The 21426-nt window shown below is 48.0% G+C and overlaps 1 protein-coding gene across 1 annotated transcript in view; it reads right to left on the bottom strand.

The window, feature by feature from the left end:
- Positions 1-819: 819 nt before the first annotated feature.
- Positions 820-21426, bottom strand: part of SOS2 (SOS Ras/Rho guanine nucleotide exchange factor 2) — a 58512-nt gene continuing 37905 nt past the window's right edge. Inside the window, exons 11-23 of the mRNA XM_075427252.1 lie at positions 19607-19688; positions 18791-18913; positions 15320-15423; positions 13881-14100; positions 12777-12896; positions 11654-11816; positions 10555-10672; positions 9748-9920; positions 7271-7387; positions 5566-5827; positions 4398-4439; positions 3123-3232; positions 820-2628 (exon numbers count right to left, since the gene is read on the bottom strand). Coding sequence (XP_075283367.1) covers positions 2119-2628; positions 3123-3232; positions 4398-4439; positions 5566-5827; positions 7271-7387; positions 9748-9920; positions 10555-10672; positions 11654-11816; positions 12777-12896; positions 13881-14100; positions 15320-15423; positions 18791-18913; positions 19607-19688 — 2144 coding nt within the window. The 3' untranslated portion in view covers positions 820-2118. The remainder of the gene's footprint in view (positions 2629-3122; positions 3233-4397; positions 4440-5565; positions 5828-7270; positions 7388-9747; positions 9921-10554; positions 10673-11653; positions 11817-12776; positions 12897-13880; positions 14101-15319; positions 15424-18790; positions 18914-19606; positions 19689-21426) is intronic.

The following is a 21426-nucleotide window of genomic DNA, read 5'->3' as shown; positions in this document are numbered from 1 at the left end:
CTAAATAAAAATTTTAACTCGCTCAGCTTATTCTGCCGATCACGGGAACGGTGGAACCTGCCAGCCTGCCTTGTCCGTGCCAAGAGCATTAGGGGAGCACTTCACCGAGCAGCGTTTCACCGCCAGACACCAACAGAAGAGCTCTTCCCAGCTCACAGAAAAGAGTAGGAGCTGTGGTTTTACTGCAGAGGGAAAGAAAAGACATCACCACGGCACTGTCCTCTTCCTGCCTGCGCTCCCAGCTCGCACATCTCACACGTGGGACTTGCTGAGCGTTGTTTCTGCAACACGAAGCGGCTCTCCTTGATAAAGCATGTCCTGCTCCTCGCACGAACGGCCCTCAGGGTGACGCCTCGAACAGCTTCCACCCCTCCTCCTTCTCAGGAAAGCAGCACGAAGGGGACAGGCAGCAGCAGACTGTCCGACAGACAGACAGCAGGACACATCTTCCCCGGAGATGCCCCTCCGCAGGCGTCGCCTCTCCTTTTCCAGCGGGAAAGCCCGAGTTGGTGGGAGCAATACAGGCAGGCTGACAAAAAGCCGGAGCGTGACTTGGAAGCCCAGCCGGGAGCCAGGAAAACTGGCAAGCACTTCTCCGTGGAGATGGGCTGGCAGGGGGAGGAGAAGGTGGAGCTCCCAGGGAGCTGGCGTGGATCGGGCCCGGCCGCAGAGCGAGGGGCAGCCAAAGCCGAGAATCGCAGCGCGGAGGACTGGGGCATTTTGTATTGCCAGAGACTTCCTAAACGCAATTTTGGAATAAAATGTAACTTTTGGAACAAATGCAACCTTGTCCTGACAAGGAACACGCACTGCTCAGGCTCTTAAAAATTAAGACTGGGGTGATTTATTAATCTTGTTAAGAACTCTGATACAAAGCACAGTAAAAGGCCACAGACCAGTAAATAAAATGTGGCTTCCGGCCACTTTATAAATGCTGCTACAGTACTACCAGTAAAACAGACTCACTCTCGCACCAGTTCGAACGAGAAGTTCAACTGGCAAATAACAAGTTCCATTCACTTATCAGTTTAAAAAGTTTAATAAAGCTTGAAGTGTTTGCTGGTTTAAATGCTACCAATTTCCAAAATGGATTCACGATGAAGTTAAGTGAGATCTAAAGAAAGTTATTGGGTTTGGAAGGCAAGACTGTTCCCAAGCCAGAGGAAAGGCTTCTGACCGCCTCAGATTGCAAGAGTAGCAGACTGTATTATAGGCCTCAAGTCACTTAAATTTATACAGGTTATTAGCATTATCTGTAAAATATACAATATAAACAATTGTACATACACGGCGTATAGCTTCGTTCTCCAGAACAGCAGACGACTCGTTAGCTTAAGACCCTCTTCGCCTACCGAAACAAAAAGGCACATCCGAACACGGCGCGTGAAGTGCTGGGGACCCCCTGCCACCACCGGGGACAGGCAGTCCTCCTCCACCTTCCTCCGAAGAACCGGGACCAACGGAGCATTTGGGTGTTTAGATTTCAACCTGTTGTTTTGGGTTTTTTTTTTGTCTTCAGCAGCAAATCGACGGCAATTAAGATGCGGCATTAAAACGGTCGAGATCAGCAGCTGTCACTCACAAACCTCCGAGCTTACGCAAAGCTGAAGGCGAGCGGCCAGAGGTTTGAACTCGGTGACGCTGCGTCTCCTCGCGTTGTGTCATCATCCCACTGTTCTTTTTTTCATTAAATAAAAAAAAAAAAAAAAGGCCACTAGTGCTCAAATTCGAAAAAACTCCACAGACGCACCTTTTTTTTGGCTCAGTGCAATTGGCTGACGTCAGTTTAAAATCATTTAGTGTAGCTTAACAGTGCAAAAGATGTGTTTTATTTTTGTCTACTGGCGTGACTGTCGGCACTGAGGAGGTGAAAGCCGGCAGCGCTGCTGACCACCTGAGGGTAACGCTGTCGAACGGACGCGGGCTGGAGCGTGGGCAGTCTTGGTTTCCCAATTTAAACTTGGTTTGTGGTTTTTTTTTTTGTTGATCAGCAGCACTTTAAGAGCATAATTTGTGAAAGTACTAAAATACACTGCCTTTTCTGAATAAATAAAAACAAAACAAAAAAAAGGAACTTTACAAATCCTATTCCAGTGTCAATGACTACTATGGCTACGGTCATTGAGGAGTTTCTGCGTTTTCTAGCAAAGACAGTCTGTGCAAAGGCGGGTGGGAGAGCTCCCTTTTGTAAGTCTTTGGCGGCAGTTTGGGTAACTGAGGGCTCGAGTTGTGCCGAGGGGGGACGGGGGGCGCGGGCAGGTGGACCAGGTTGTTGTGGCCGGCGCTGATGACGCAGCAGCGGCGCAGGACCCTGGGGGAGGGCGTGCTGGGAGGAGTGCCGGGAGAGCTGGGGCCGGGGCTCGCCTCCCTCAGCCACTCGGGATCTCGGTGCAAGCGTCCCAGCGGCGGCGGCTGGAGGTTTAGGGGGCAGTTGATGAAGTGTTCGGGCGGCCGGAGCGGTACCGGTGGCGGAGTATCGGGAAGGGGGTCCCGGGGGGGCGGCGGCGGAGGGCTGTGCAGCGGCTGGTCCAGGGGGTTGGTGTAGGCTGGAGCCCGAGGCTGTATCTTTGGAGGCGGCGGCTGCCGAGGTGGAATCGCTGGAGGGTCGTCCTCCGACTTGAGACTCCCCTGCAACATTGCAAAGATGTAAGAAACATAGGTGTTTAGAAAGGGAGCATAACTTTTTCCATCTGAAGATGAGGAAGAACTTCTTCCCTCTGAGGGTGACGGAGCCCTGGCCCAGGCTGCCCAGGGAGGCTGTGGAGTCTCCTTCTCTGGAGATATTCCAGCCCCGCCTGGACGCGGTGCTGTGCAGCCTGCTCTGGGTGACCCTGCTTGGGCAGGGGGTTGGGCTGGGTGACCCACAGAGGTCCCTGCCAACCCCTGCCATGCTGTGATTCTGTGACCTTCCGACAGACGCAGAACTGACGCCTGCCACCGCTGCTGTCGGAAACCTTCGATCCGAATACGGCCGCGATGTTCCTAGCATGGACACCAGGAACCCCAAACTTCCCAAGGGCAACTGGAGCGCTGCATTCGGCAGTGTTTTAGACTCCCAAAGTCTGCTGGGCTAGGTGTTCCCTGGTTTATCACGCACGTTATTCAACACAGGACAGAAATACCTTGGCATTAGAAGCATCCTGATCCACCTTCTTTCGTGGAGGAAGCGGAGGAGGGTTCTGAGGCTCATCGCTCAGTTTAGGAAAGCTACCCCACGAGCTGAAGAAAGTCTCTGGAGAGAGGAAAGCAGATCTGTAACTGCCTGCACAACACGTGAGGAACATATTCTAGAATATTAAGCCGAACTAGCAGCAACTCCAATAAGCAGATCTTTGTGCTCAGCCGCAACCTGAACCATTAACGTCAGCTGTATGAAATTCTCATTCCTTTCCTCCATCAGATGTGCTCCTCACGAAGTGGTCTCCTATTTCCAGTAGCAAAGATATGCATCGATAGTTAACAGGCGATGCCAAAGGACAGAAATATAAATGAAGTGAACTCCCAGTGAGCACTTCAGTAACCTTCCCTGCAGTCCTCACTGCACTGCTGAATTTACCCCCTGTGTACCACAGTGGCTGGCCCGCACGCCTCCGTTCCGCTTTGGAGTGGAAGTTTGTTCTCTCTGCCATTTGGATACCCGTTCAAATTCAGCAATTTAGAGGCTTCGTTCACGGGTCTGCAACACTCCTACAGCAGGAGAACTACACACTGAACAGAACAGGTGATTACTCTTACAGCGCTTTCGGACATTTCTAGTCCTTCCTTTTTACAAGGGGGGGGGGAAACCCCTCCAAGTTAAGACCCAACACAACCCCCCGACCTGTGTTTGTGACTGCGCTCACACCCCTGCTTCTTCTCGCAGCAGTGCACAGAGCTCTGTCTCAATCCGTCAGGCACCTCGCCAGTTTGAAATTTTAATCATACTACGAAAAAAATGTATGTGCCTCTGTCATCAGAGGGTAAAAAGAGAAGCTGAAAACACAGATGAATACAGGACGTCCCTCACAGCTCCGGTACAACAAGTACCTCTTCCTTCCCAGCAGCAGAACCATTATTTTCACCGAGTGATAATACAAAATTATCAAGATGCTTCAGCTGTAGCATTAGTCAAACAAAATAATCATCAAGGACATTCAAAACAGACGCAAAATCACGCTAGAGGTTGGGGAAAAAGAAAAAAAAACAAAAACCAAAATGAAACTAAACCAGACAGTTCTCAGACTTTACATTCTTCACTGGACACCTGATCTAAAACCTGTACAAAAAACCCTCTCAGAACTCTGATGAGCGCAGCCCACATTTTCATCCCAGATTTCAGATTTTAATTCCCACTCAGCTCTCCTGAAACCAGGAAAGGCAATGCTGAAAGAAACATTTAACAGAGTTCTGGTACTCACTCGACTGTGGCAGACTGACGGGAGCGAAGATGCTGTTGTTACCTGTTAAATGAAAAAATCCATTACAGGCTTTGCAGACAGAACAACTGCACTACAGCACATAACATCGGCCTGAGAATGACCTCAAAGATCACCACAATCTCCAAGTTTATCTGCTGCTACCATGAATTAAACCTGCCTGTGTAAAATATTCTTGAACTAGAGATTTTAAGTTATACAGGGAATTCAACTTCATTCATTGGGGACCTAATAAATGCCTCTAAATATCTGCAGGGTGGGTGTCAGGGGGACGGGGCCAGACTCTTTCCAGTGGTGCCCAGCGACAGGACAAGGGGCAACGGGCACAAACTGAAGCAGAGGAAGCTCCAGCTGAAGATGAGGAAGAACTTCTTCCCTCTGAGGGTGACGGAGCCCTGGCCCAGGCTGCCCAGGGAGGCTGTGGAGTCTCCTTCTCTGGAGATATTCCAGCCCCGCCTGGACGCGGTGCTGTGCAGCCTGCTGTGGGTGACCCTGCTTTGGCAGGGGGTTGGGGTGGGTGACCCACAGAGGTCCCTGCTAACCCCGAACATCCTGTGATTCTGTGATTATTCTACTCTGTTCTGACACTACCACATCATCGTTCACTTCCCCTGCAGCCCAAACACCCTCAACATTTGCCATGTAAAAATTGTTATTTACGCCCCCCACTAGGCTTAACCCGCCTGCCACGTCTGCAGCCCCCTTCGAGCAGAGCCACGGCCTCTCCCACGCTGCTTTCAAGACGACGGAGGTGCTCAAAGCAAAGCTTGGGAGCCCATCAGTGCGGCTGCACTAATGCTGTCATTTGTTTAATCGAGACAGCGTTTCGGAGCGAATGCCAGGTCCTCAGCACCACTGCTCTCTGGGGATGCGCCACACGTGGTGAAGCGGGCAGAGCCCCTCGTTACGGGACATCTCCCCTAACAGATTGCCTCAGCTCCAGGACGCACAAGGACTGGAAACATCACTTGTTATTCCACTGCTTACCACAGGGATTTCCAAACCGCGGCACACGTAACACCGACACAAGAGCTTCATAGGCCCCAACTAAAGATTGTTGTTTTTTTTTTTAAAAGGCCGGCACACACACCAACAGTTCGGAAGCCTGAGGGTCAGTATCAACAATTCTTAAAGCATACGGCACATTTACCATAAGAACTGTTGAGATCGATGTCTAAAAACACGCTGAACTCCGAAGAAGCAGACACTGGCGGCGTAGACGGTGTGTTTGGCGAAGTCGGCGCCGACACTGCCGATTCGTGCTCTGCCTCCGTAATTCTGCTGAAGCTTATCTTACTGGGTTCCTTTTCAAGCGGCAGCGGATGACTTCTCATGGTGCCAGAGGTGGAGCCGTGTCTGCCAGTGTTGGGCCTTATCCCGGGAGATTTCAGGGGGTACGTTGTTTTTCTAGGCTGGAGAAAGTAAAGCTGGTCAGTGCTGCGAGCATTTCAGATGGTAAAATTGCCAAGTCTCTAGGAGATATTTGTGAAAGTCATTATCAAATACACTTTAAAAAGTGGTACAGCCTTTCTACAACTGACTCAAGGTGCAGTCCGTTGCTATCTATACAGCAGGAGTTTACTGAAAAGTTATGGACGCAGCTCAATACATCTTTTTTTTCCCCAGTTCAGCAATTTTAAAGTTTTTTTCATAGCTATGAAGAATGAAGAGTCAAGTTTCAGATGCATGCCCATGCGGGCGAAACCCCGGGCAGAGCAAGTCACAGCCCTGAGGGAGAGCGAGCCTCGTAACGGCACCGTCAGACACGCGTCGGGCTGGCACCGCGGAAGGTCACCAGGCCCCTACACGCGTCCAAGGTCAGGGATGCAGGCAGACACACGCTGCCTCCGGCCTCAGGGTCAGCCAGGGCGAAATCCTTACGCACGCGTCGCCGGTGCGGCTGAACCGAGCCTCGCTAGGTTCGGGTGCAACACAGCACAGCCCAAAGCCCGTCCTTCGAAGACGAATTACGTTCCCCTCCCAGGGTGCTATGCATGACTCCGCCACGTCACAGCACCCAGACCTGGACCTTCCCAAAATTCCAGTAGGGATGTCTAGTTTGGAAGACACGGACCGCAAAGAATTCATGCCCAGATGACTGAGACTGGCAGCACGGATATCTATTTTTAGAAAATATTTTGAAGAAATTACTGCAAGCAGTGTTTTTGCAACAGCGATTTCTGTTGTTTTCTTGCCATGTTTGCAATGCCATCTTGCTCATTCCTCTGCCAGGAGATTGCTAAGATGATTTATAGCGCTCTCAACACGCAGAGATGTCTCCAGCTACTCAGAAATACAATTACAACGGATGAAAACCCCAGCGTTCTAGAGAGCAATCTTTCTGCTGAAAGCTCTGGGCTCCAGTAGCTATTTTCTTAAACAACAAGATTGCCACCCCTTTAAATCGAATTATGTTGTGTCCAGTGAGGAGGCTGCACCTTCTCAGTTCTGTGGTGTACTTCCATTTGTGCAACAAAGCAAAACGTTTAGACAAGAAAAACAGAAATCAAATTCTCATTAAAGAAAACTTAACATGTCAATTATGCGTAAGATCCCTATTTCAATGAATATTTTTGATACTGTGAAATGAAAAATGTTATTACATCAAATGCCTATGTGCTGAGGAACCCAGATTTAAACTTTAATATATTAGGTTTTGCGAAAAAAATGTTTCAATCTAAAATAAGCCAAAGGTAGTACATTTTAGCAGCGACAAACACCTGAGAAATTATTTTAAAATCATCTCATGATAGAGAATTCTGAAGGAAATGGGTATGGCTTACGGAGTTAACTACGTACTCTTTTTCATAGCAGGTAACGGATTTTAGCTCTTTAATTTGCAGGACAAGACTTACAAATCTAGGTGGTTGCTTGCAGTTTCGAGGTTCAATTTCCAATGACTTGTTGAACAGATAATCTGTAAACTCTTTTTCTGGTATCTTCCCCATAGGATTGAGATTTTCAAAGAATTTCTAAACGAAACAAGCATCAACAATATTTAAAAAATAAGGATATACTCAGGATTTTAATGAAATGCTCGTAATTCACTGATTAAAAATCTATTGAGAAGGTTATTTCCAGGAAATACAGAGTAAAATGTTCCCTGAAATCAACACAAAACAATCCAATGCAAAAGATAATCAAGCTCACAGTAAGTCTCCTGATCTGAGAGAATGACCTTGCTTCAACCAACGAGCCACGGTAAATTAGCTTGAAGTTCAACAAGGGCAAGGGCAGGGTCCTGCACCTGGGGAGGAACAACCCCAGGCACCAGGACAGGCTGGGGCTGACCTGCTGGAGAGCAGCTCTGTGGAGAGGGACTGGGAGTGCTGGGGGACGACAGGGTGACCATGAGCCAGCAGCGTGCCCTGGCTGCCCAGAAGGCCAATGGTCTCCTGGGGTGCATTCAGAGGAGTGTGGGCAGCAGGGCGAGGGAGGTTCTCCTTCCTCTCTGCTCTGCCCTGGTGAGGCCCCATCTGCAGTGCTGTGTCCAGTGCTGGGCTCCCCAGTTCAAGAAAGATGAGGAGCTACTGGAGAGAGTCCAGCGGAGGGCTACGAGGATGAGGAGGGGACTGGAGCATCTCTCCTACGAGGACAGGCTGAGGGAGCTGGGCTTGTTCAGCCTGGAGAAGAGAAGGCTACGAGGGGACCTTAGAAATGCTTATAAATATCTGCAGGGTGGGTGTCAGGAGGATGGGGCCAGACTCTTTCCAGTGGTGCCCAGCGACAGGACAAGGGGCAACGGGCACAAACTGAAGCAGAGGAAGCTCCAGCTGAAGATGAGGAAGAACTTCCCTCTGAGGGTGACGGAGCCCTGGCCCAGGCTGCCCAGGGAGGCTGTGGAGTCTCCTTCTCTGGAGATATTCCAGACCCACCTGGACGCGGTGCTGTGCAGCCTGCTCTGGGTGACCCTGCTTGGGCAGGCGGTTGGGCTGGGTGACCCCACAGAGGGCCCTGCCAACCCCGAACATTCTGTGATTCTGTGAAATGAAGTCTGCTGTAAACAGTCTGCTCATGTCTCCGACACCGAAACACGCCTGGCGCAGCAGCGTTATGGGCCACGCAGCAGCATCCCCTGCTCTCGCCTCAGCATCACAGACCTGGGAAGGAGCAGCCTACAGATGACACAGCAGGGAAAGCAAAGGCTACACCACCGCCGTTTCTTCAAGTGCTTTGGATGTGACCAGTTCACTACGAAGAACAGGACGGGACAGAGTATGGTGCTACGGCGCGAAGACTGAAGGGAAGACTCGGCTGGGACAGGGCTGGCACCAAGGGCACGGGACGGGACAAAGCCCCTCAACGACCGACCGGCCTGCGTTAGCTGCTGCTGCGGCAGCTGGGGCCTCGGGCATGGCATTTCCCACATGTTCTTCTTGTCAGCACAAACACAGCCATCCCTTGGAACTTCATGCACTTCTTGGCTTTACCATGAATCTCCTAAACCCTTTCTAGACACGTCCATGGCAATTAAGCATGCAAAGAACATTTCAAACAGCAGTGCCATTGCCCGTTTAGCCTTTCCCGTAACCAGTTTCTCTGTTGCTTCCAGCCTGATGCTGTTCCCTAGCTGAGATTGAGCGCTGCCCACAGAGCTGGTTTTTGGAGAGGTTACAATCAGCCACACACTTAGGAAGTATGGCTGGGTACTTCAAACTATTCTTTTCAAACATTATCATCTCCATATAAAACCAGCTACCTACCTACCGTTACCCAGCTCACTGTTGTTTCAGCATCTTCTTCTAAATTCCTTCAAATTAGCTGGGATTCACCAGCCGTTGTCCTAAGTAACCACTCGAGCATCCTCTCTTCTCATTTCTACAGATAACGCTGGCTGACACCGGTGCATCCCCACATTTGCTTAGCGCCCGCCGTGCCGAAGCACTGCTGGCATTCGTGCTGAGCTGGAGGCCCTCTGACCGCGAGCGGGGTCGGCAGACTGGTCAGAGCTGTCACTGCCGAATGTCTGAAGGGCTACACGCGCTTGGCACGTACCGAGCATTTTAGGGTAAAGGCAATCCATTTTTCTCAAGTTCTGCTCTTTAGTCAGTATGTCTTATTCATTCTGTTTTGTTGCTACAAAATCTCTCCGATACCAGGCTGCAGAACGATCAGGGGATGAGCAAGACCCAGAACATGGAACCCACCTAAGCAAATCCCCGCTTCCGGCTAGTCCTTTGCTGCAGGATTTTGCTGTCTACCAGCCACCATTCCCCCCTCTTCCAATGGTCGCTGTTCACGCAAGATTAGTTAGATTCTGTGGCGATTTTTGGTTGGGTACCTTCTTTTCCCTCTCCTATCCCCAAAATAGATATTGAACACGTTTCATTACCCGAATTTCTGGCTCTATCCGTAAACAGTAAGGCTGGTTTTGATACTGCTGAATTTCTCCTGTAATCTCAGCCACTTTTCTCCTCTTACTGAAGTTAATTAATTCTTTCCCTTGTCTTTTAAGGAAGTCAGGATTCCCTTCTTCTGTCTTCAGAATATTTGTTAGGTATATTCCTGATAAAGAGAGAAGTATTTTTTAAATTTAATTTTCATTCCAAGAGCTGATTTCATTCTTTCTAATGAACGATAAAAAAGTCTGCACATAGGCAACCATTCCCTTCAACAGTTTATTAGCTCCAACAGTTTATTAGCTGGCAAGAAGGAATCAAGTCTGCATTTCACATGCAAACAATGTATTATTGAAATAAGATGTTTTATCTCCTTCACAAGAGATCACGAGTTTTGGAAAAAATGTCTTCAGGTCATTGCTGTAAACAGAGCACCAATGTGCAGGTGGTGTTAAACAAAGTAAGGTAATACTCACACCAGTACAGTACCAGTAATCTGTACACTAAACTAGAAAAATAAATTTCATATAAAAGACACGAAGTCTTCTACCTGGTCTAGTGGAAAGTATCCCTGCCCATGGCAGGGGGTTGGAACTAGGTGACCTTTAAGGTGCCTTCCACCCAAACCATTCTGTGAAGCCTACAAACATTACAAACCTAGGAAGTCCAAAGTCACACATTATATTACATGTGTTTTTGGAGCTAAACACAACCCCGAAGACCTTAAGCACTATTAACACATCTGCAGCAAACTCAAGACTGACAATCCACAGGGTATCAGCTGTGCTGGTGCTACTTACCAAAGAAAGGCACGCAGGGTGGATTGATTGACTTGAGCTTGGCTAGATACTTCTTAAAATGATCTTGACTTAATTCTACTGCTTCATCCAACACTCTTTTTTTCCTTTCCTGTAGTGCCTAAGTTGTCAAAGAAAAAAAAAAAAATAGGGACGCAAACCTTCTCAACAGCCCAGTTAACAAAAATAAGGCAATTCCCTCTCAGCAAAACTGAGGAACTGAAATTCAGATTTGAAAGAACCTCGTTTGCAAATGGTTTGCTCTGGGTTACAGCACTCTCAGTCCAACAGTTTAGTCATGTGAATCGTGAGGCTACTGTAAACAGACTAATATTTTGTCTATCAATTTAAGGGCATAATCCTGGTCTTTAATAAAAATGAAACATTTCGTTTTGAATTTAACTTAAAGGCTTCGTTCTGCCTTTCAAAGACATACAAAACTCAAAACATTTTCTTCATGCTTCTTTTTCTATTTCAGTCAATGGAGGCTTTGCTGCCCAATCCCAGGCATTTCTTTTCCTTGACAAGTGAAAAACGGAATCACTACTTGTGTAGTAGCCTCTCTCCCTACTGTCCATCTAAATCATTTCAGCAGATACTTGTTTCTGCCCCTGACAATCTGAATTTTCCAAGACTCTCTCATCCAAGAGAAGTGCTTCTGATCACCTGAAATCTGAGTTTTATCCCTTCCCCTTGCTCATTTCCCCCCCCACTTCTTGCACAGGTAGGAAATGCTGCGGTTACAGTGCTCCAAGTCCAGAGTTCTCAGCCCTGGGACCCTCCTCTTTCACACCCATAAAACGCTGGACCGCAGCAATCGGTTCATTTCGGACAGGTTACCAACCAACCATCCAATGGCCACGGCGTGTCCCCTTCTTGGGCTGAACACACGTGAGAAAACATCTGCTGAACAGCTCCCCTTCCCATGACAAACCCTTTGAGACGCCCAGCCCACCTCGTACGTTTGCTCGTAAATAACTTGGAACATTTCACACTTTTCTTCCATGAAACCAAGGGTGTTATGGATCTCGCTTCAGAAGTGTGTGTGATGCCTTTCCGGATTCTGATTAGGTTTTTTCCATGAGCGATGCCCAAAGCTTACCTCAAACGTGTGATCCAGTCTGTACACTGACACCGAGTTCATCGCGCTGACAATCTCCAAAACACCATTGAAATTATTCAGATCTTGAAAAACCTGCAGGATTTCTATGATCCTACTCAGCACAGCCACTCGCTCTTCAAAGTTCTCGGTTTCCACTATGCACCTAATCAAAAGATGGAATTTGAGAAACACCGATAAATAAAACCTGACATTTTGCTAGCTACTAAATCAAAATTTAAAAAGAATAAAAATTTCACAGTACATCCAGTATGCACATTTTGGCGCTCTCTCAAGAATCTCAAGTACGAATTTATCTCATCACATCTTAGAATCCCAGAATCCTAGAATGGTCAGGGTTGGAAGGGACCTCAAAGTTCCAACCCTCCTGCCACGAGCAGGGACATCTCCCACCAGCCCAGGGTGCTCAGAGCTCCATCCAACCTGGCCTTGAGCACTGCCAGGGAGGGGGCAGCCACAGCTTCTCTGGGCAGCCTGGGCCAGGGCCTCACCACCCTCATGGGGAAGAATTTCTTCCGAATATCTCATCTAAATCTGCCCTCTTTTAATTTAAAGCCGTTCAAGTTGGAAAGCCAAGAAAGGTTTTGGCATATCCTGTAAAATAACAAAGCAAACCCCAAGCAAGATCCAGGACAAGTGGGTGACTCTCGCGCCACTCTTGCCACATTTCCAGCTCGCTGGGTTAGGTATTCGCACCCACGCTGCGACAGCCCTTGGACTCCAGCACGGGCTGTGTCCTAGCAGCACTCAATCATCTCGCAGGAGAAGGGAGAGAGACTGAGATAAGGGGACAGACACAACAGTCCTTTCATCAGAGACGCAGGGAAGCAGTGCCGAGTCCTGCACTGCCTCCAGCACCTGCCGAAATGGAAGCAGGACCCACGCTGCCCGAGCTGACGTTAACTGGAAAAAAAAATCTTCCAGTCTCAGGAAGGGGGAGCGTACGCGACTGGCATGGCAACGCACCCTTCAACCAAAACCTGAAATCACTGTAACGCTCCACAGCCGCCTCAAGGTTCAAGGCAACAGAATTCAAACGGCAGAAAAACGTTTCTGAATTGCAGCAGGAGTTAATGCCACCACAACTATCACCACCTCTACTTACTTCTCAAACCAAAGAGTCAGATTTGTAGTATGACGAATCATTTTCAACAGATTTGGGGAGTTAATTTCCTTATCTTCTTTGGTCCACACGCTACCAACGAGTTCAGAAGGCTGTACCGCCCTGGCAACGACAAAGCAAGAGGCAGAAGAATGCTCAGTACAGATAATAATGGTGTGTTCTGTGTTTGCATTGAAAGACGATTTCCTCCCCTAATCACAACCTGGTATTTCACAAATCCAATCCAATCTAATCTACGGCGAAACAGTTACTTAAAATCACTTTTTGATGGGTTTTTGACTATGGAAGGAAACACATTTTTATCTTAATTGAAATTGGCATTTTTGAATAAGCATTTTCAGATAAGAACATTACAAAGGAGTAAGTTTAATTTCCTGAAGGCGTAAGAATGCATCTTAATGACAGTTAACATTTTTTTTTTCCAGAAAGGGAAGCTGCAGTGCTCCGAGCGACCTGCTGGCAAAGCGGCCTATTTCAGCAGAAGACCTGCTGTCACCGAAGCACCAAAGGACGCTTCACCTTCGAGTTTTCTAAGCCCTTACAGAACTTCTACCCAGCAAACACTAGCTCTCACAGCAAGGCCAGCTCTACTTCTCACAGGTAACAACAGAGCTAGGAAACAGCAGAGTACGTATGGTACCAGACCAAAAACCTCCTCAGAATTAGACCAGAGGAGCCTGACGCAGCAGCACTGCGGCTATACGCGTGTAACACCTGGGCCCTTGCTACGCAGCCACGAAGGGCAGGAGCAGAGACCATCGTGTTCCCTTTTTCTGGCGCAACCAGCATCTCTTATTAACGTAACACCGTTTGCTTTTAGCAAGGAGACAACACAAGTCAGCATTATCTACTCGTAAACTGAGTGTCCTTCCTGTACTTTTGTATGTTGTCAGAAGTCTGATACGGAGATATAAAACCCTTTTGTTTTTTTGCCTTGCATATTTTGATATTGAACAGACAGCAAGAAAACCCCTTTCCATAAACTCTGAAAGTCAAGGGGATGTATTTTTGGCTGATTCTTTGAAAAGGGACTCTTGCTTGCTCCAATAGTCTAAAAAAGACGACCTGCATTAGTCCAGTCGCTACCTGTAAAGGTCGGACTCGAGCAGCGTCAGCTGCCGAGCGATTTCTATGGGATGCAGAGTCATCAGGTCCAGCGTTTCGCCGTGCCCAACGCGCCAGATGTGCCACTCGACAGGGGGAGGTGGGCTCTCGAAGGTGATGTTGTGACTGATTCCATTTGCTTGAGCTTTCTTCCTCTTGATGATTTTGGCAATGGATTCCACCCACTTCTTCATGGATTTTCCTGCAAAACCGAAACCGTACCCACCACCCCTTTTAAATACCATCTTAAATGACTTTTGATCATTTAATAAAACCAACCCCCCCGTAATTGTACACGCACCCAGAATTCTACGTTTCCACATGCAAATTCATTAACTTTGTAGTTCCCTGTTTTTTTTCTTAGGGGTTCTTGCACCTGTATCGGTTGGCAAATACAGACACACGTGAACAAATTTCTGGGTGCCCAGTTGCGTTCAACCACATCTCCTGACAGTTTCTGAGGGGAAGAAAGCAACCCTGCGTACACTGTACTCTACTTTTTCCCCTCAGCTGCAACCATCTCCACTTTGACTGCTACCTTCATCTGCTTAGAGGGGAAGAACTAAGAAAGTAAACAACAAGCTTCAAGTGTGGTCTTTGCAAGATGCTGGACTAGTGCACCGCAGAACAAAAAGATGAGAAATATATCTTTACAGTATCAGCCCAGCATTTACAGTACACAAAAGAGTGGACAAGATGGGAAGCACCTTCAGCAGCTCAAGCCAAATCCCTTTTAAGAGACTGACCAAAACTGAATTACCCCTCTCTGGCCAGCAATAGTTAGCACGGAGACCTCTGCAAAAGATAAACTATCCTCGAAGTTTGTCTCAGAACTATGCAGCCCAACGGACGGTCTGGCAATCTGAAAAGTCAGGTCTAGAGTTGCCAAGATAATGATTAAAATTGACAGGCCGACACCGCTGCCCTCCACACAGGCTGCCAAAAAACCCCGCTGGTTCCTAAGGGCTTGCTCCAGAGGACACGATACCAAACGGGTCAAGTATCCTCTTCCAAAAGGATAATGATTTTCAGCTGGAACTTTTATTAAATGGGAAAAGAACAAGATGGAAAAACTAGACTCAGCAACCAACAGGGAAGGAATTCTCTGTGAATACAACACGGGGAGGAGGAAGGTGACAGTCTGAATTATAGAGTCAGGCAAGGATGAGCATTACTGTCCAGAAGTAAATGCATTTAAATTAAGTATCATAAATATTGTAACGTTTGAAGTGATTTTTGGTAGCTGTCTCAGCTCCGGGCCAAAGGTTTCTCATGTAAAGGAGAGTCTTACAAACAGCTCAATTAAAGGCATTAAAAGTACTCCTATGTGTAAACACAGTCCCATGCCTAACACCTGTCAGGACCAGACCAGGAGGTTGTACCGCAACGTGGAAGAACAACAGGACCACCAGTTACCATACCTCTTACGCTGGAAATGAATGTCTCCAATCTCTCTAGTAACTCCAGATCTCTTTCGAAATCGTAAAAATGGTGCTCTACCCAGTGACGAAAAACATTTAATATTCTGAGGAAGGAGAGAAAAAAAATAAACTGTTATGGTTTGTTTTTAAGGACTTCCAAGGCTCATCCCATGTAAATGCTACATGAAACAGAATTCTACAAAAGCTGAGTTACAGATTCATGCAGTTGATGCCTATCAAAATCCACGTGGACAAAGGGGCAGAAGAAAGACTGAGCATGGCACCAACGACCACAGAAGTCATAGCGTGTGTATAATCTGGTGGGGTTTTAAAATCTTATATAAAGAATGCTAGCATTGAGGTGGTTTCAGAAGAGGAAAAAAATTAACAACATCAGATAAAACTGATATTTCTAATGTAATTTTCTTTTTTTTTTTTTTTAATTAAATGCTAATTAGCATCTCCCATTTGGTTAAGAAACAAATTTCTAATTGTTTCTTTCCTGTACACAGATGTCAGCTTAGAAGTTGTTGCAAGTGTACTGCCCTACTTTTAGAACTTTTTACTTACACAAATGGCCATACTAGGTCCAGTACTCCCTTTAAGGACAACTCCAAACTTTCCCTTGATTTTTCTCTCCGCTTTCTTAAACAGATCACTAATAAACAAGCTGCTAAAAGTGAACTACAGCCGCTCTTCTGCCTTTTGCTCTTAGGATGTATCAGAATAAAAAACTGGTTTGCCTCTTCTTCAGGTAAACAAGTTGAGCTCGTAACTTAAAACTTTGATTTATTAGGTGTGCCGTTCCACCTTGCCTGAAGGGTGAGCAAAAATCTCCTACATCAACCAGGACAACAGATTTTCCCCGTGCCCACACAGCAGGTGGGACAGGATGATGGGGTTGACGGAGAGCCCACGGTCTCAGACCCGGAGGAGGAGATGGTCACCGTGCGACGCGGTTACTCCTGCCCCATTGCCTCTGAGCAGAGGCTCGGCTGTATGCAGAGTGCTGCCAGACTCCCCCACTCCTCCCAGCTCAGGCCAGCAAGGCAAACCAGTGCTAAGTGCGTAGCAGACTACTGCTTGCTGCGGTTCAGCCCTGCAGAGTGGTGGCAAGAACACCTGAGAGGGACAGGGCAGCCACCTGATTGCAGCCTGCTGCGAGTCGGAGCACCAGCGAAGCGGCTGGTGTAGCTTACTCAAATGAAGGGCACTCTACATGAATGCATGGAGAAGTTAAATAGTTCTCCTCTTCCCAGTATATGAAGGAAAGAATAAGGTTTATCCCACACAAGAATGACTACCCAAATAGCTAATTTAGGCTGGAAATCAATGGCAGCTTCTAACTGTCAAAGGAGTGATATTTTGAAAAAATTTCCCAGTAATGGCAACACAGGATCTTCCCTAACCAGTCTTTGCCTTTGAGATACCATGGTAGGAATACTGAAACAGCAAGAAAGATCGCCTGGTTCTGCTGGCTGCATTTCCAGCTTCGCACCTCTGCTTTCTCACAGAATCACACGTATTCAATCTCGTCAAAAATGTGGCCGTTTCCATGCCTGCGCACCGCACAGCATGTCTACAGCTTTCTGCAAGATGGGGAGTAAGCGATGGGGAGGGAGGGATGAGCATCTTCACGTTCTCCACCTTCTTCCCAAATCTCAGATCTCACTAAAGTAGACGTGAGTGCTATCAACCATGCTGGAATTTACAAAGTGCTGGGCATATCAACCTGACAGCTCCAGTTCAGGCACTTTTTCCCAGCTGTAACACATGAAACATGTCGTATCTCCTAAATCCAGAGATTAACTATAAGCCACAGAAGGGCGTGTGTTAAATAGCAGCTTTACACCACATCCCTCATCAAGCAGGCAACCGTAAACGGACTCAGCTCTACCAATCACAGCATGAATTAGCAAAGCGTAGCTGTGAGGGTAAGAGGCATCCGAATCTCTCAAACAAGGAAAGAAACCAGAAACTAAAAGCAAAGACCCTGGAGACTTCGGAACAGGGCACAGGTTTTAAACAGCTCAAACATTATGAAGGCAGACGTGCCAAATTTTGGAAATTAATAGCACGAAACACGACTAATTGCTGCCTCAAGCTGTTCTGCAGGTTCCAGCCCACCGGTAACCGCTTGCCCTGCTCACCGCGGGCAGGAAGACGCGTTTGTGCCACGCAAAGGGGCACTGTGAGCAGGTCCCCAAGCAACCACCGCCCAGTCAGTAGCGGAGGCTGTAAGAAACAGCACCAGAAGCAATACAGTGAGATTTAAACTCTGGAGCCGGTGATGCCACCAAAGCCCATTCTGTGAAGGGGCTCTACAGGCACCCCAGTGGATGGATGCAGAAACGGTCAGCAGAAGCGCGCTAAGAGGCAGCGTGTGAAGCCCACCTACCAACCGGTAACTCTGGAGACCAGGGGTTCTGCTGAATCCCCCAGAGCTGATAAACTGAGAACACCCAGGGCCTGATAAATCCGTACATGGCCATGAGCACGCACGAGTATGAAGGTTACCTTGAGGCTGTATAACTTGGACTACATCCAGGAAGGTGGTGGCAGCTATATATTGATGAACGCTACAGTGTCACACACATACTTACATTTTTATATATATATGCACACAGGTATCTGACAAAAATGGGTCTCCTAAGTGACTTTCTGAACACCGACCTTGAAGGTACTGGCATGTCAGTATGACTCTTCCGTTGGAGTAAACTGCTGTGACTCCAAACAAGTAACTACGAATGACTGTGCGTGGCAAGGCAACACCTGAGGGTACTACTGTGTGTACTGTGTACGGTTATCGGCCATTAATAGTAACATCTCGATGCTACTAATAAAAACAGTTTAACAAATAAAAGTTGTTCTAGCAAATACTGGTTGTGATCTGTGTCTCCTCCCGACCTACTGCCCTCTCAGGGAAACAATTCGCCTCATTCATGCTAGAAACGCTTCACTGTTCTCCGAGTTAGCTTGGTCAGCAAGACCTTGAAGATCCACTGCAGCCGGCTGCAACGTGCGGTACAGACAAGAGTTGCCCTGTCTGTGTGCAAATACATCAACGGGGCTGGGAAAGGGAGTAAAATGCCAACAGGACTGAAAAAAAATGGAAACAGAGACACTATCTTCACAGGGCCTGTTCACAAGGGATCCATTCAACAGGCAGCCAGCGGCACTTTCAGCTGTGCATCCCTCACCCACACCCGCTTTGCACAGCGGCCATACAGCGTTCTTGTGGGTGGCAATCACAGCTGTGAGCAGCAGAGAACCAAAGTACAGTTGCAACAACAACAGCCGCCAGTGTGACTAATGAGAACACCATTTGGGACATCAGGCTGGCTGCAGACAGCGATAAGTCCCGACCTGACAGCACAGCAGTCTCCAAAAGAGATTACTGTCTCCAGGATCACCATATAATCACTGAACTAAAATCTGGCTTTAACAGAACAAATTCGAAAGCAAATAAACCTGAGTTGTACTGGCTGGACGTATTCCTTGCGAAATCGCTTCAGGTCTGCGCTGATGGGCTGCTCCCCTTTCTCGATCGCCAGCCTGTCTGCTTCGGTAGGTTCAGGCTCTGGGATTTCAAACCTACGAATAAAAGCACCAAAAAACTGATGGCAATTAAGATAAAACACAAACCCCCTATGTAGGGCATGAAGAGCAACTGCCTTTAAAAAAATCCAGCGCAGCAAAACTCAAGCACTCATCTCATATCCAGTTTGCCTGGAATTCCCTCCTCCCCTGGCTCTGCACCGCTAACACGCCCAGCTCTCGCCCTGGTAATTCGCCGGTTCTCTGGTCATCCCAAGATGTCTAGACTAGGATATAAGGTTTTTAACTACCTGCTATAGCTTGATTAAGTGAAGATTAGAAGCAAGCTTAAGAGCAGCTTTATTACACCGTGTTAAAATGCTGTTTACAGGAAGAGTCCGTGCCTTTCACACAAACTGCTCAGAACACGGCCGTTCTTGCTCGTATCGAGACGTGGGCATCCTCAAATACACTCTCAGGATCAAGCTAAGCAGTTCACAACATTACCACCCCGCAGCTGCGGCACGCCAAGTGCTCTAGCTAATACTTAATTCAGGTAACTAATTTAACAAACTGGGAAAAAGCAGCTTGCATTAAGAACTGGCATCGCTGTAGCCTGTTTTAAAAGCTGCTGTTTTGTGAGCTTCCCTACAACACGTGCCACACGGCAGGGAGAACCCGAGCAGAAAAGGAGCGGGTGAATGAACACAAAGCCTGTCCACGTCTTCAGACAGGATGAGCACTACTTACCTTTCAATCAGTAAACTCAGCAGTTCCTGGGGCCTGCAAAACGAGCGGTACGTGGTAAGGAAAGTCCGTACAAAATTAGGATCTGTAAAGGAATAAGAAAATGATGAAGTGTTTTCTTATCCAGTTGCAAAATATCAGACATAAAATGCACATATACTCAGAGACAAAGTTTAAAGTGCAGAAAATACACTAAGGTTGTAAGTCAAGTGCTGTAATTTGAAAAATGCCAGAAATCATACTGCTTGTGAAACTTCCATTTAGTCCTTTGATGCACTTCCCCTGCAGAAGAAGTATTCAACTGCTCATATTTTGGTCTCAGAACCTCTGTCTCTGTCTTGGCACGCGGAGCGGCTTACACTATTCAAGATATTCAAGCCCCACCTGGACAAGGTCCTGTGCAGCCTGCTGTAGGTGACCCTGCTTGGGCAGGGGGTTGGACTGGGTGACCCACAGAGGTCCCTTCTAACCCCTGCCATGCTGGGATTCTGTGATTCAGTGATACACTCCCTGAATACGCAGCTATGCCACAGCTTCATAAAGACAAAGAAAACACGGTAGAACTCGGCTGTCTACTCTCTTGACATCAAAAATACCTAGGCCACCCTGACAAAACCTTTGTCTTACCCGTTCTTCAAAATATCTCCAGCAGTGGGGACGGGACGCCTGCCCAGCCGCGGCACACCACCGCCTCTGCAGAGCAGCCAGAAGGGGAAACAGGACGGGCGACAGCGGCCTGACAAAGCAAATACCTGCGGCAGCTCGAGACGCTGCATCTCCCCAAGCCACCACACCTCCCTCCTGCTGCTGCTCACCACCACGGTAGGTGTGTTCCCACCAGACGTGCCCAGCTGCAAGCTGCCACGCGTTTTACGGGGCCACCTCTGCTGTATCGGAAGTATGAAAGGAACAGTATTGTTCCTTGAGTCTCTTTTAATGCCACTGTCTTGTACGGAGTTTCTCGGATCGTGAATAAGCGAGCTGACAACCAAATCACTTTACTGTGAGCCACGGAGCGTCACCATCTGGTCCCAATGCTGGCAGCCCCGCAGCAGACCCCCTCACAAGCGTACCAGGGCGAGAGGCTGCTGCTGTGCCATACGCAGCAGCTTCCAGAGCTGCCCGGGAGCAAACCAGTGACCTGGCCGAGGCCTTCTGCGAACGCAGAGCCCGTGCGCTGCAGCGAAGCCTGCTTCAAACGCACCTGGAGCTAACGCAAGCCTGCAATGACTGACAGGTTAAAAAAAAAAAAGTCACCTTGACCTAAACGCAAACAAGCAGCACCACCAAGATCTGCTGAGAGTCCCTCCACATGCCGTTAGTCATCGAAATGCCCTTGCGGAGGCTGCGGGAGAGGATTTGGTTAGCCTTGGCTCCAAACACCACTCGGAAAAAGCACGCCGAAACCCAAGAGGCAACGCTTTCGCTGAGGGTTCCCGAGGCCAAAGGGGTGAATACCTGTGCTACAAAAACCGAAGTTACGCCAGCGAGCTACCACTCAACGACACCAGCTCATTCAGGGAACGAGCGAGGTTCACCAGCCACCGAAAGCCATCGTGTTTCAGACACGGATGACTCGGGGCTCGCAGGCAACACAGCCACGGAGCGCTGGCACACCAGTTACCCGCACCAACACTGAGCTTCAGTGTGGGAAACACTAGTGTTTATTTTCTTTAATACACAGCTCCACACTATCTAGTCTTAAGTTCTACAAAAAAAGGCTTAAATATTGCTCAAATACCAAGTGCTTTTGTAAAAAGCACAAAGGAGACCATCACTGTCTGAGAAGTTTTACAAAACCCATGCACCACTTCCACCAGCAT

The sequence above is a fragment of the Opisthocomus hoazin genome, chromosome 7, assembly GCF_030867145.1.
Source record: "Opisthocomus hoazin isolate bOpiHoa1 chromosome 7, bOpiHoa1.hap1, whole genome shotgun sequence".
In the NCBI taxonomy this organism is placed as follows: domain Eukaryota; kingdom Metazoa; phylum Chordata; class Aves; order Opisthocomiformes; family Opisthocomidae; genus Opisthocomus; species Opisthocomus hoazin.
Note: the sequence above shows the minus strand (reverse complement) of the source record. Positions and strands in the feature narration are given on the sequence as shown.